Source organism: Cervus canadensis, chromosome 19, assembly GCF_019320065.1.
Source record: "Cervus canadensis isolate Bull #8, Minnesota chromosome 19, ASM1932006v1, whole genome shotgun sequence".
NCBI classification, from domain to species: domain Eukaryota; kingdom Metazoa; phylum Chordata; class Mammalia; order Artiodactyla; family Cervidae; genus Cervus; species Cervus canadensis.
The window spans coordinates 43844399-43857459 of record NC_057404.1 but is presented as its reverse complement, the minus strand read 5'-3'; the positions used below and the strand labels follow the sequence as shown (position 1 = coordinate 43857459).

At 39.9% G+C, this 13061-nt stretch overlaps 1 protein-coding gene across 2 annotated transcripts in view; it reads left to right on the top strand.

Moving 5' to 3' along the window:
* Nucleotides 1-6529: 6529 nt before the first annotated feature.
* The window catches only part of PPA2 (inorganic pyrophosphatase 2), a 91234-nt gene continuing 84702 nt past the window's right edge, over nucleotides 6530-13061 (top strand). For both annotated transcript variants that reach the window (XM_043438321.1, XM_043438320.1), the window contains exon 1: nucleotides 6530-6754. In XM_043438321.1, coding sequence (XP_043294256.1) covers nucleotides 6571-6754 — 184 coding nt within the window. In that variant the 5' untranslated portion in view covers nucleotides 6530-6570. The remainder of the gene's footprint in view (nucleotides 6755-13061) is intronic.

Here is a 13061-nt window from a genome sequence, read left to right as displayed (position 1 = left end):
CTTCAAGGAGATCCAACCAGTCCATCCTAAAGGAGATCAGTCCTGGGTGTTCATTGGAAGGACTGATGCTGAAGCTGAAACTCCAATACTTTGGCCACCTCATGCGAAGAGTTGACTCATTGGAAAAGACCCTGATGCTGGGAGGGACTGGGGGCAGGAGGAGAAGGGGACGACAGAGGATGAGATGGCTGGATGGTATCCCCGACTTGATGGACATGAGTTTGAGTAAACTCTGGGAGTTTGTGATGGACAGGGAGGCCTGGTGTGCTGCGATTCATGGGGTCGCAAAGAGTTGGACATGACTGAGTGACTGAACTGAACTGAACTGAATCCTGTCCATATTTTTTTTGCAATGGGTTACTTTAAATTTATTTCAAAGAACTACTTTTGGAACCCAGGGTTCTTCTAAATCCAATTGGAAAATCTTTATTCCATATAATTAGAACAGTATAAAAGAGGGAAAAAAGGAAGTTCTATGGTTAAGCCATTTAAAAACAGAATTAATTCCCACAGCTCAAGGCCTAAAGGGAAAAGCTAGAAAAGGGACAGAGAAAATGGGTTGTCTCATTAGATTTTGTTCAGGACCTATTATTACCAATTTAGCAGCTCACCCCTGAATTGGATTAGAGTATTACTATGATTACTAGATTTATAATATTAAGAGGGATTTATAATGTGTCATTTGAGGCTGAAATTTCTCATGATTATTTTAGCCTAGAAACAGTAACAATACTTAATCAAGCAAAACTTTCTATTTTTTTCATGCCATTTAGCAATGTGTAGTTAAATCACATATGATTCTTGTATGATGGATAAATTTTATTATATCCAATTTAGTAGACAGCCAGAAAGACCAAAAGCTTAATACCAAATATATTCTGCATATCACTGGGACTTGGTTAAAAACAACTTGATTATCTCCTGTTTTTAAGAGGTATATGGGCCTCAGGACACGGACTTATTTTCACATATATACAATCATTCAGAAAAGGATTTCCACATGCTAACAAGATCTTTTTTTTTTTTCCCCAGACAAAGGGGAATAAAACTAATTTCTCGTCTTTCAGCCAATTACGTATCTACTTGCTGGGTGAGTTTGCTTCTTGGGCCATTTGTTTAATCAAATCTTGGATCAATATCTTTTATAAAATAGGATAGAAAAAAAATAGAGGACACACAGATGTCTTATCTGCTCTTCAGTTATAGCGATCTAAAAGAGGAATCCAATTCACCAACATACTTTATTCCTTTGTCCTCTATTCTTCTATTCAGCTCTTCTTAATCACTTCTACCAAATTACTCTTAAGAGCTAAGGGGAAATAATAGATGCCCCTTCCCCTAACTAGATGTTTGCCACTGGGGATTCTGAGGTAGAATTTTGGGGGTCAGTGAGCTTGGATTAAAAATAAGGATTATGCCTTCATTTTCACGTACCTTGATTAAAAATTAGCTTTTATGAATGTAGGCAACAAGCCCTATAATAGTGTTAGTACTATGATTTTTTTCCAATAGAAATGGTACATAATTGTTAAATTATTTTCCTGATATTGCAGATGTCTCTGAAGATCATTTATACCCATCATTACTTCAAAATTATGATAGTTATTAGTTTGATTTCACTTAATGCTTCAGTGAAGAAGCATGTCTAATCGTTAGTTCACAATGTTTTTTCTAAAGTATTTTTGTAAATACATTTCAATGTAACTGGTCTACTTTTTAGCTATGTGTTTTATTTTATACATTTACAAACACTGTTTTGAGGAGTTTTATAGGCCTAACAGGCAGCTAATGGGGTATATAGAACAATAATGATCAGGCATCTATAAAACATTTATTTTCAAACTTCCTAGACCTAACTTTTTCCCTTTTTAAAAATTCAAGTGAAATTCACATAATATATAGTAAACCTTTCTAAAGCATAAAATTCAGTGGCATCTCCTGCACTCAAAATATTGTGCAACCAACCATCTCTCTAGTTTCAAATGTTTTTAATACCGCAGAAGAACACAACTTATCCTTTAAGTATTCACGCCCTGTTCTTCCCTCTCCCCGTCTCCTGAAAACAACTAATCTTTTTAAAAAATATCTCTAAGGATTTGCCTATTATGGACATATCATATGTAAGGAATCATACAACATGTGACCTTTTGTATCTGATGGCTTTCACTTAACCTTGATGATTTTGATGCTTATCCAAGTTGTAGAATGTTTCAGAACTTCATTCCTTTTTATGGGTGAATAATATCCACTGTATGTGTATACCTTAACTTGTTTATCCAACTCAACAACAAAAAGACAAATGATCTAATTAAACAATGGATAATGAACTTGAACAGACATTTTTCCAAAGAAGATATACAAATAGCCCAAAAAAGAATCACACAGGAAAAGATGTTAATTGGTCATTAAAGAAATACAGATAAAAACCAGAATGAGATACCACTACACACCCAGTAGGATGGCTATAATACATTTTAAAAAAGGAAATAATTATGACAAAGATGTAGAAAAATTGTACATTGCTGTGGGAATGTAAAATGGTACAGTTGCTTTGGAAAACAGTTTGGTGGTTTCTCAAAGTTAAACATAGAATTGCCTTGTGACCCAGGAGAAATGAAAACATGTCTACAGAGAAACTTACATATGAATATTTATAGCAGTAATATAACAGCCAAAAGATGGAAATAATCCAAATGACTATTAATGGGTGAATGGATAAACTAAACTTCCTTTTTAATAAGAAATCTTTTGTAGCAACATCTTTACTTTCTTGAAATGGAATTGATAGATAATAAAAGCTACTATACTGATAATTTTAGAAAAAGTCAATGTAATGCCTCACTTTCATATAAAAAAGATGTAAAAGGAAAATAGTTTGTAATAAAATCATACATATTTCAATATTCAAATACTCAGGCACCAGCCCTTGTGATCTATGAAGTAGATGTATGTCGGTACCCATGCAGCGAATCACAATGAATTAAGTTGCAGGTACAGACTGATACAGTATTAGAGACTCAAATATCATGAACATATTAAAAATGCAAAAATACTTTGTGTCATATAAAAAATGACATTAGTTTTTAAACTGAGATAATTTTGGGGAAAAAAACAGATTTTGCATCTAAATGAATGTCTGAAGGGAAATTTGAGAGCAATGAAGGACATAGGATAATACTTTCTGGGGTAGGGTTTCTAGGATTTTTGGTGTTTTTGGTATTAGGAAACTTTATGGTGTTAATTTAAGGAAGAATTCTCTGGGGAAAATTCTTTTCACCATTTTCAAAAGAAAGCCATTGTTTAATTCTATTCAGTCATAAAAAAGTGAAATTTTGTTATTTGTAACATCGTAAGTGGACTTGAGGGTATTATGCTAAGTGAAATGAATCAAAGACAAATACTATATGATATCACTTATATTTAGAACCTAAAAGAATACAACCAATTAGTGAATGTAGCATAAAAGAAACAGACCCATAGATACAGAGAACAAATATGTTGTTACCAATGAGGAGGGGGAGGAAGGAATGGCAGGAAAGGGGTAGGGAATTTAGAGGTAGAAACTACTATGTGTAAAATAAATAAGTACAAGGATATATTGCACAACACAGTGTATATAGCCAATAATTTATAATGACTACAAATGGAATATAACCTTTAAAAATTGTGACTCATTATGTTGTACCTGAAAGTTATATAACACTGTATGTCAACTATACCTCAATTTTTAAAAAAGGCCATCATTTTGAATGCCACAGAACAATAACACCTAAGAGTCACACACCTGGAATGTCTGATCTTATTCTAAGAGTATCTAGATCATTAGAAAATAGCCCACAACTTTATCTCAATAGGATTTTGTCTCATTGAAACATCTGAACTTCAAAGGTTGATGGAGCAATTACACTTTTTTTTCTATATAAGGAAACAATAAAATTATACTGCCACTCTGATATAAAAGAAATTTCCCTCTTTTTTAATGGGAGAGTCCACTATATAGTTTTTCACCTAATCAAGATGACACATTACAAAGCAACTACTGTTGATAGAAACATTTTAGGATCTATGACCTAAGTAGGGAGTCTGTCTATTGACAGTATCTCCTAGAGATCTTTTTGGGAACTTGGGTAGATCAGTCTCTTAATTTTAGCTGTCATGAAACAGTAACTGGAGATGCTGAAAGAACTCAGGTACCCAAGAATGTGAACCTTGTTCACAGCTGGAGTAGAAATATGTAAAACTTCTCATAGACCTAAGGAAAATTGAACTATAGGAAAAGAAAATGACATTTGTGGCAGACTGCAGGTTCTTCTCCAATTTCCATTTTTTCCATAGTAGTATGGTTCCTAATTTTTATCTGGGCTTTTGATCATCCAGAAAAAGGACTGGTAGTCAGTTATGGGCAGTCAACTAGGTGCTGCTCAATAGGATGCAAATATATGTGGTATATGCAGTATCTGGGATGTGTTGTTAAGGAAAGAGCTCATCCTACTTTTTTTTTTTTTTTTTTTCTTCTTTCTTGCTAGGTAGAATGAAGATGTCATGCTTGGAGCTGTGGCAGTCATTTTGAGCTACAACGGTTACCTTAGGACTGGAGATGGAACACATCAGTGTAACAGGATAGAAATAATGTGGCTCTCTCATTAGGAGAGCCCTGTATCACTTACCTCCAGATACTGATGTTGATCAAAATCCTGACTACTGCCGAGACAGACGTAAGTACTATCCTCTCTATTTAAGCTACATGTTGACTACAGAGTCACCTTGGTAGGATTTCTGCTTTCAGATTTTTGTGAGTAAAAGCTTGTTTGCACCAGTTTTTAAACATCTTATTTTATCTTGTTAACATTAAGAGCCAGAAGATGTAGTTTGTAGCCATGGAAGAGAGTGGTTAACTAGTTTGAATTGAATCAGATCTGTAATTGTGAGTTAATTACTAGAAATTAATTAACATAATCTACATAAAAATGTTTGTCTTATTTTGCAAGAGCCAGGATTTTAAGTTAGATTTATATTTTTCATGAATTTATGTATTGATTGTACTTAACATTTATTAGCTAATTTTTGTTATAGTAGTTTAAGAGATTATTTTTAAAATGGCTTCTCTTTTAATTAAAACTATTTCATTTAATTTTTGCAAAGATTGTAAATGAACTTTTTTGCCTCTTATAAAATTGTTACTCTTCTCTTTTTAATTTTAACTAAAAATGTATCGAGGTATAGCTGATGTACAATATTGTATCAATATTATGTTTATGTTGAACATAAAATTATTACTCTCCTTGTTTTCACTTTTATAGACTAAATAACAAGTATTTAATTTTCTTTAAAAGTTTTAATTTCTAATGGAAAGGTATCTTATTTAATGTTCTCGTCTGGATTCTCTGATTCTGATTTATTATGGGCATTGACCTTTATATTCGACAAGTCACTGATAAACTGGTGAAGGTGGAGGAAGGAACCCATGTGGACTGAGATGAGGGAAGAATATGAAAAAGAAGAAATGATACTGTAGATGACATTTCCATAAATTTTTCTGGAAAGCCGATAATTTCGTATGTTCTTAAGCTTAGAATTTCATATGCTTATGACAGAGGTTTGGTAGAGAAGGAGTTCCAGGAACAATTTAACTCAACAACAAAGGAGCCATCATCTATGTAAGGCATGATGGATGCGCCATTCTTCACTAAATCTCAAATCTTAAGTGCTTGGCATGTAGACAATCCAGTGGGCAGATCAGGGTGAAATGCGGAAGATGGTAAGTTTACAAACATAGAGAGGCACAGTACCAGGTGCCACTGTAGGAAAGAAAAGAAAAAGGAATGATAAATCACCTCTACTTGGATTAAGCATGAAGGCGTCATGGAGAAGGCATTTGAGGAAGTTACCATTTGGGGCTCTGTAACTCATGTCAAGCCTTCACAAGGAGGCCTGATTATGTCTCACAGTGACGTTTTCATGTGTCTGCACGCTTGTCTCCTACATTGGACAGGATATAGAGGGTGCTTGGGACAGAGCAATCAGTCAGTATTAAGTCACCATGGCTGGGTGGCCACTAGTGGTAAAGAACCTGCCTGCCAATGCAGGAGACATAAGAGACACAGGTCCGATCCCTGTCGGGAAGATCCCCTGGAGAAGAAACGGGAACCCACGCCAATATTCTTGCCTGGAAAATCCCATGGACAGAGTAGCCTGGCGGGCTACAGTCCCCGGGGTCGCAAATAGTTGGACACGACTGAAGTGACTTAGCACACACACATGATAAATATGATCGTAAATACTGTCTGGATGAGTGAGTGAAGGAGTGAATGCATGTATACATTAATAAGTGGCAGTGAGCTCCTCAAGGGTGGTGGGTCTTGAACCTCGGCCTCGCTGCGGGTACCTTGTGTCACCCTGCCAAGTTGCCAGGCGCTCTAATTTCTAGGAGCAGTCTCCACGCCAGCGTGGCGGGGGCGGGGTTCCAAACCTCCGCCCGGGAGTGCCCACTCCGGGCAGTAGGGGGCGCCGGCGCGCGGCCGGGCGGGTCCCCCGGCACCACCCGCGCGAAGCCGGACCAGTGTCTACGCCATGCGCGCGCTGCTGCCGCTGCTGCGCACCAACTGGGCCTGGCCGGTGGGCGCCGCCGCCGCCGCCGCCGCAGCCCGCCTGCCGCGGGGAGCGAGCGCAGGGCTCGGGCCTCGTCGGACCATGGCCCTGTACCGCACGGAGGAGCGCGGCCAGCCCCACTCTCCCGATTACCGCCTCTTTTTCAGTAAGTAGCTCGCGGGAGGCCCGCCGCGCGTCGCGCCGGAGGTTGGGGATGGGAGCGTGGCCTCCATTCCTGCGCCCGGCGGGTACAGCGCGGTCGGCGCGCGGTCCAGGCCACGTTCCCGCACTCGGGGGTCCGCGCCGAGCCGCGGGAGCTGCGAGCGAAGGGAGCCGCCACGTCCCCAGTCATGGAGCGCAGAGACGCAGGGCGGCAGGCGGGGCCGCGCCGGGTCACCCTGAGCGGGGGCCGCGGTCACCTGCCCGGGCCCGCAGCCGTTAGCCCGGCCCCCGCCGGCGTTCCGGATTCAACTGCGGTGAACGGAGCTCCCGGGTCAGCCCGCCCTCCAGGTGGGCGTAACAAGGCTTCTCCGGCTAGGGCCGCTGGCGATTGGAGAGGCAGGCGGGACTAAGGAGATGCTTGGTCCAGCTGTTCTTCTTTTGTGGGCGGGGCTCTGAGCAAGGCGCGCTCAGCCGCCTGAATTGATACTCGCGAGTTTGCACGTTGAATGTGATCCACGATCAAGGACCTCGTTGGTTCCAAAGTAACCCCTTGTCCTCCCCAAATTGAGCAAATCCAGAGGGCGAAGCAACATAGGACCTTGACCTGGCCAGCTAAAATGGGAAAGACCCAGGTCTCCCTTAGTCTCTCTCTTTTTTTTTTGCATCTGTATGTTTCACTGTGCAGGTTAGCTATGATGTGAAGTAGCGAGGTTGGTTGAGTTGCTGTCATCCCTCACTGATCTGAGAGCCCCCAAGGGGAGTAGTACCTTTTTTTTTTTTTGTAAAATCGTTCTTGCCTTACCGCCCACCAATTAGGAATGTCAGCTCTAGAGACTTTGGGTTTCAGCTCGAATCTGGATTCTTTAGCGCTTAACTCTGTGATCCTGGACGAGTTTCCAAACTCGCCGAGCCTTGGTTTTTCTCATATGTAAAATAGGGCTGTGAGAATTACATGGCATAGTGTATACAAAGAGATTAGTCACAGGATCTAGAATATAAATTCTGTTGTTAATACTTGTGATCATTTTTGATACCTGTAATTTACAAAATGTTTACACGTTTCCTACTTGAGCCTAGGGTGGAGGCATATGTTATAGGAGAGAAGAATCAATTTGCATAGTTTTGTTGTTACTATCTTTGGATTGGAAGATGCCCTGGAGCAGGAAATGGCAACCCACTCCAGTGTTCTTACCTGGAGAATCCCATGGACAGAGGAGCCTGGTGAGCTATAGTCTATGGAGTTGCAAGGAGTCGGACAAGACTGAGCACCTGAGCACACAGGCACGTGGTCATAAGGCAGCTGATACTAAAATTCCTGTTTTCTTTAAAATTTTCTCCATATTCTTTCCCATCCTTATTTGGCCAAGGCTAATGGGAGTAGAGAGGAACCATTAACAGCAAGACCCACATTTCTGATGGATTGTTGCAAAAGGTTACAACATGATGGTTTGAGGAATAGCTTTCCATAGTAACAGTGTTACAGATTGGCAGATTTCAAAGTAGATAGAAGCTGTCTAACTCCTAAAATGGAGAAACTATTTTAGATTTGTTATAAATACAGTAATAAATTATAGACCAAAAAGTCAGTGAGTATTTATGAAGTCTGTGCTGGACCTGTTAGATGTGGTACTGAGAAAATTTTAGTTACGGGCCCAAGAGTTTCATAATATCAATATAATTAGTTAAGGAAAATATAAAAACACTAAAAAATGTTTTATTTGAATGTTGGCTGAGAAAAAAACAGCCTTGAGGATCTTGGAGCATGTGGTGTAGCCTACTGAGCACTGACTTTGGAATGGAGAGTCCTAGGTCTTGATTCCGGCTCTTCAGTAACCCACTATGTGCTGTTGGCAGGCCGTGGTGTCATCTCATGTGGCCAGTGTCTGCAGCTGTGAAAGAAAGCAGCTGACCTACCAGTGATCTTCAAGGCCCTCCTTAGTGCCGGCATTCCCTGGAGGCATCAGATGACGAAGAGACACTCCTAACATTACCTGTTAGGCATGTCTGAGGCTCTGGTGACCTCTTGCTCTGGTGTGGTTTTTTTAGCTGTCTTGTGTTTCAGACTCATGACTTTTCTATAGCTGGAATGCCACAGATAAAATATATTTTATATAAGTATAAAATATTATATTTATATCTCACTCAGTTGAAATCATTGACAGAAAAGAAGAAAAAAGATTTTACTGAGGTTGATGGGCAAAAGTTGGAAGCACGTAAAGTAGTTTGGAGGAGAGGCCAGGTGGTGAGGTAGTCATCGAGATGGTTGGGTTGAACAATTCCTCAATTAAACGCCAGATGGCATCCTTGACCCAGGACAGTTTACGATTTGCTGGAAGGGGTGGGACAAAGTGAAATGAAGCCCCTTCAGTGTTAGGGGGTACCCGGGAAACAGTGAGCAATTTTCTCTTTATAAAGATAAATAAATTGGATATTTGTACTCTGGTATCCCTGAGCAGTAGTATGGTGCAGTTCTCTCCCTTCAAAGAAGAGCATGCGTATACCACTTTTTTTGAAAAGTGTTGTTTAGTGTTTAGCAGTGAAATCATTACCCACATTTCCAAATATTTCCCAAGCCTCTGTAATACTAGTGAAGTTGGGAGGTAGGCTTTTTTGAATTTCATTTCTGTAAATGGTTCTCTTTGCCACCATTCAGAAGAATTAGAATAAATGATAGATGCAGGACTTGGTTTTTCCCTTTTAATTGGTGTTAAACCTTGTAGGAATAGTATTGACGTGAGAGAAGGTGGCGGGGAGGAGCATCCTGGTGGTAATCATGAGGCCTCTTGGCCCTGTAATTAACTTTTTGTGGGGACTTGTGTGAGTAATTGAACTTCTCACTACCTCACTTTATTGAACCATAGAAAGAGGAGATCGGAATCAGTCATTTTCAAAACTGCTTAGTTGAGCACAAGTATCCCAAGGTGTGTTACTAGATTTTCTTTAAAGGAAGAGCTTCATGGTTTATTAAATTAGCAAACTGCTTCCCATTTTATTACCTTGGGGAGTCACAGTGTGCATATTAAAGTTCTTGGAAATTTGTATGTACCGTAACGTCCCAAACTTTTGAATCCCAAAGCCCCTGTTTCTCGGGACATTTATTGACATTTTAGTAACTCTAGAGTTTCATAGAATTCTATTTGGGAAGCACTGAGTTCTAGATTAATAGTCAAAACACTTGGGTTGTAGAGGGGTGGGATGGGGACGGAGACGGGAGGGACGTTCAAGAGGCAGGGACATATGTATACCTGTGGCCGATTCATGTTGATTTATGGCAGAAACCATCACAATATTGTAAAGTAATTATCCTCTAATTAAAGATTTTTAAAAATGGAAGAAAAAACTAGGTTGTAGGCTTGACTTAACTATACCTTGGTCATCACTTGATTTCCTTTAGCTCAATTTTTCCATCTGTAAAGTGGGAATAGCACTGATGATTTTATAGAATTGTTGTGGCAGCTATATGATACCATATATGTAAAGATTATCAGTGTCTCATGCGTGGAACATGGTTAATGTTTAATATGTATTATTTCTTTTTCCCTTTTGACTTTAAGACACTAGACCAAAATTCTTGTTATATTTTATAAAGGATGAGAACAGTGGGATATGGATAGAATAAGATACTTTGACTATGTCCCAGTTTATTAATTCCAAGTCTTGGGAGTTTTAGTGGGTACTGATGACCTGCAATCTTTTGAATTAGTTGTGAAGTCTTGATGAAGTAAGACTTGTTCATATAGGACTAGAGACATAGCATTGTATACCAGTATTCATTTGGTAGTCTGCATGTGTTTGTTTTGTTCATAACGTATAATTCATTATTTTAAATTTTTTAAGTTTTCTGAAAGGATGAGGAGAAACTACGCTTTTCATAATTTGGATTTTTGTTACTGTGGGGTAAGTGACTGGTTCACTTAGAGAAATAATGCCATAGATAATTCCAGTTGCTTTTATTTAGCATGAGAATGAATCATGCAGTTTTTTAACAATGAATTTATCATTTATAATAAGCATATGTTTATGTTGAAATTATTATATGTTTTCTTTTTTAAGTACATCATTTGAATAGTAGGAGCAATCTCCCACTGAATGTACCACACATCTGGACTTAATAAAATTTACAATGATTACTGCACAAAAGGTGTGTTTTGAGCCTTAAATATATGAATTCTTATAACCTTTTTTTTTTTTAATTTTGTCTATATCATAGAACTTGAGTTAACATAATAGAAGATAATGGTTATTGTGTGGATATAGAAACATTAATTATATTTATTTGGTTTTTGTCATTGTTACAGCTTCCAGTAAGAATCTCTACAAATGGTTTTAGTAATCGTATGTGATAGTATGTTGGTACTTGGCCTACATGTCGCTATTTGATGTATATAATACATATAATCAGATACAGGTTTTGCAATTCATTTGATTTTCTCACTTGCTGATTTAAGTGAACTTTCATTCTGAAACAACTTGCTATTCTAAGAGAAAAACATGTAGATAACTTACAAAGTGACAGAATGAAATCTCATTTCAGTCCAGTCGAAGGTAAAATTTTGACATTGTTTGGCACTATCTAATATATGTTGATGGGCCTGATAGAATTTGTTAGCTTATGCTTAGTAGGTATGTAGTCTGATTTTTGACAAAGTGAAATACCACAATCAGGTGGTGGGGTGACTCCCGTTGTTTTTCTCTCTCCTCGTAAATATCCAGAAGTGATAGTAAGTGGATAAAAAAAGATAACCCTGAAACAATAAATAAGAAGGAGCCATTAGAGCTGGTGATTTCAGAATATTTATAAAGGAAGAAAAGCGGATGGAGGTGTGGTTATTGGTGAACAGGCACAGAGGAAGTCCCAACTTAAGTCTGTGTGCCGAGGGTCTGTAGTTTCAGAGGAAGCTGAGCTGCTTTGCAGAACCTCAGGGTCTGAGGACATGTTGATGTTGTATGGGAGGGAGGGTGAGAGAGAGACGTGTGGAGCTTGACACGGGAGGAGCCGTTTAAGTTGTCTTATGGAATGGCGGGCACTTGGATGTTTACTGCAGGCCTGGGGCTTAGGCCAGGGACCAGTTCCTTCCCCAGAAGTTGAAGGACGTGCTTGGAGATCAGCAGGCTGGCCCTCTGACTCGGGGATGCGAGTGTCACAGCCGGCTTCTTAAGCACACACCTTCACAGGAAGCTGGCCCGTCACCGAGCCCCTCCCACACACATCAGCCTTTCCTAGGCCTTTATTCTTAACTGTAGACCAGCTTGTCAGGGGTCACCTTCACACAGGTTTTCCTCACTGCTACTGCTATCTACCAAACTGCTTTGTCAAAAGGTGACCTTCATGTGGCAAATGTAATGATCAACTGAAAATTCTCCTCCCAGGTGAATTCTCAACAGTATTTTCACAGTCTAACCCTCTTTCTGCCTTGAAAATTTTTTTTCCCCTCCTGGGACAACACTTTCTTTTAGCTTCTTTTGACGGCTTCTCCATCAGCAGTTTCCTTTGCTGGATTCTCTGATCTGAACTCTAACCTTTGAAATGGCCCAGGACTCAGTACTTTGCATGTATGTCTATCTTTTCTCTCTCTAGGGCAGGGGTTGGCAAGGCCTTTCTGAAAAGGGCCAAATAGTAAATAGTGTAGGTTTTGCAAGACCAGTGGTCTCTCACAAACTACTTAACTCAGTGTTGCAGGGCAAAAGCAACCAGCGAGTGAAGGCATGGGTATGGCTGTGTTCCAGCAAAAGGCTGTTCATAAAAGTAAGGACAGCTCTTGTGCTGGATTTGGCCTGTGGGCCAGAGTTTCTGTTGTTACTTTTGCTGTAGATGATCCCATCCATTGAGATATCTCTGCCTCCCAGATTTGTAATGTTAGCCCTAGTCTCTTCTCGAGCTCAAGATTTACACATGCGGTAAATGTAGTCTGTATTTCCACTGAAATGCCCCAGAAGTTAACCTGAAGTTAATGTGTAGAAAACAGAACTCCCTGTCCCCCACCCCTACCCAACTATTTCTGCCTTCACACCTATGACCAGTAACTTAGGAACCGTTGTTGTGGCCAATCTCACCCCATATCTAGTTACTAGTCTCCCTTCAGCCCAGCTTTTGAAATGTATCCAGAAGACAGTTACTTGTCTCCGCTCCCACCCGTGCTCCTGTATCCATGTCACCAACATCTTTCACTTGAGCGGTTGCAGGGGCCTCCTGGTGCTTCACCCTGCTCCACCACTGTCCCCTGAGGTCTGCTTTCCACCAGGAGCCACGAGATGTAAGTGTGATCATGCCAGGTTCTGCTCTTACTGCTGCTGCTGGAAGGTCCTGTGTG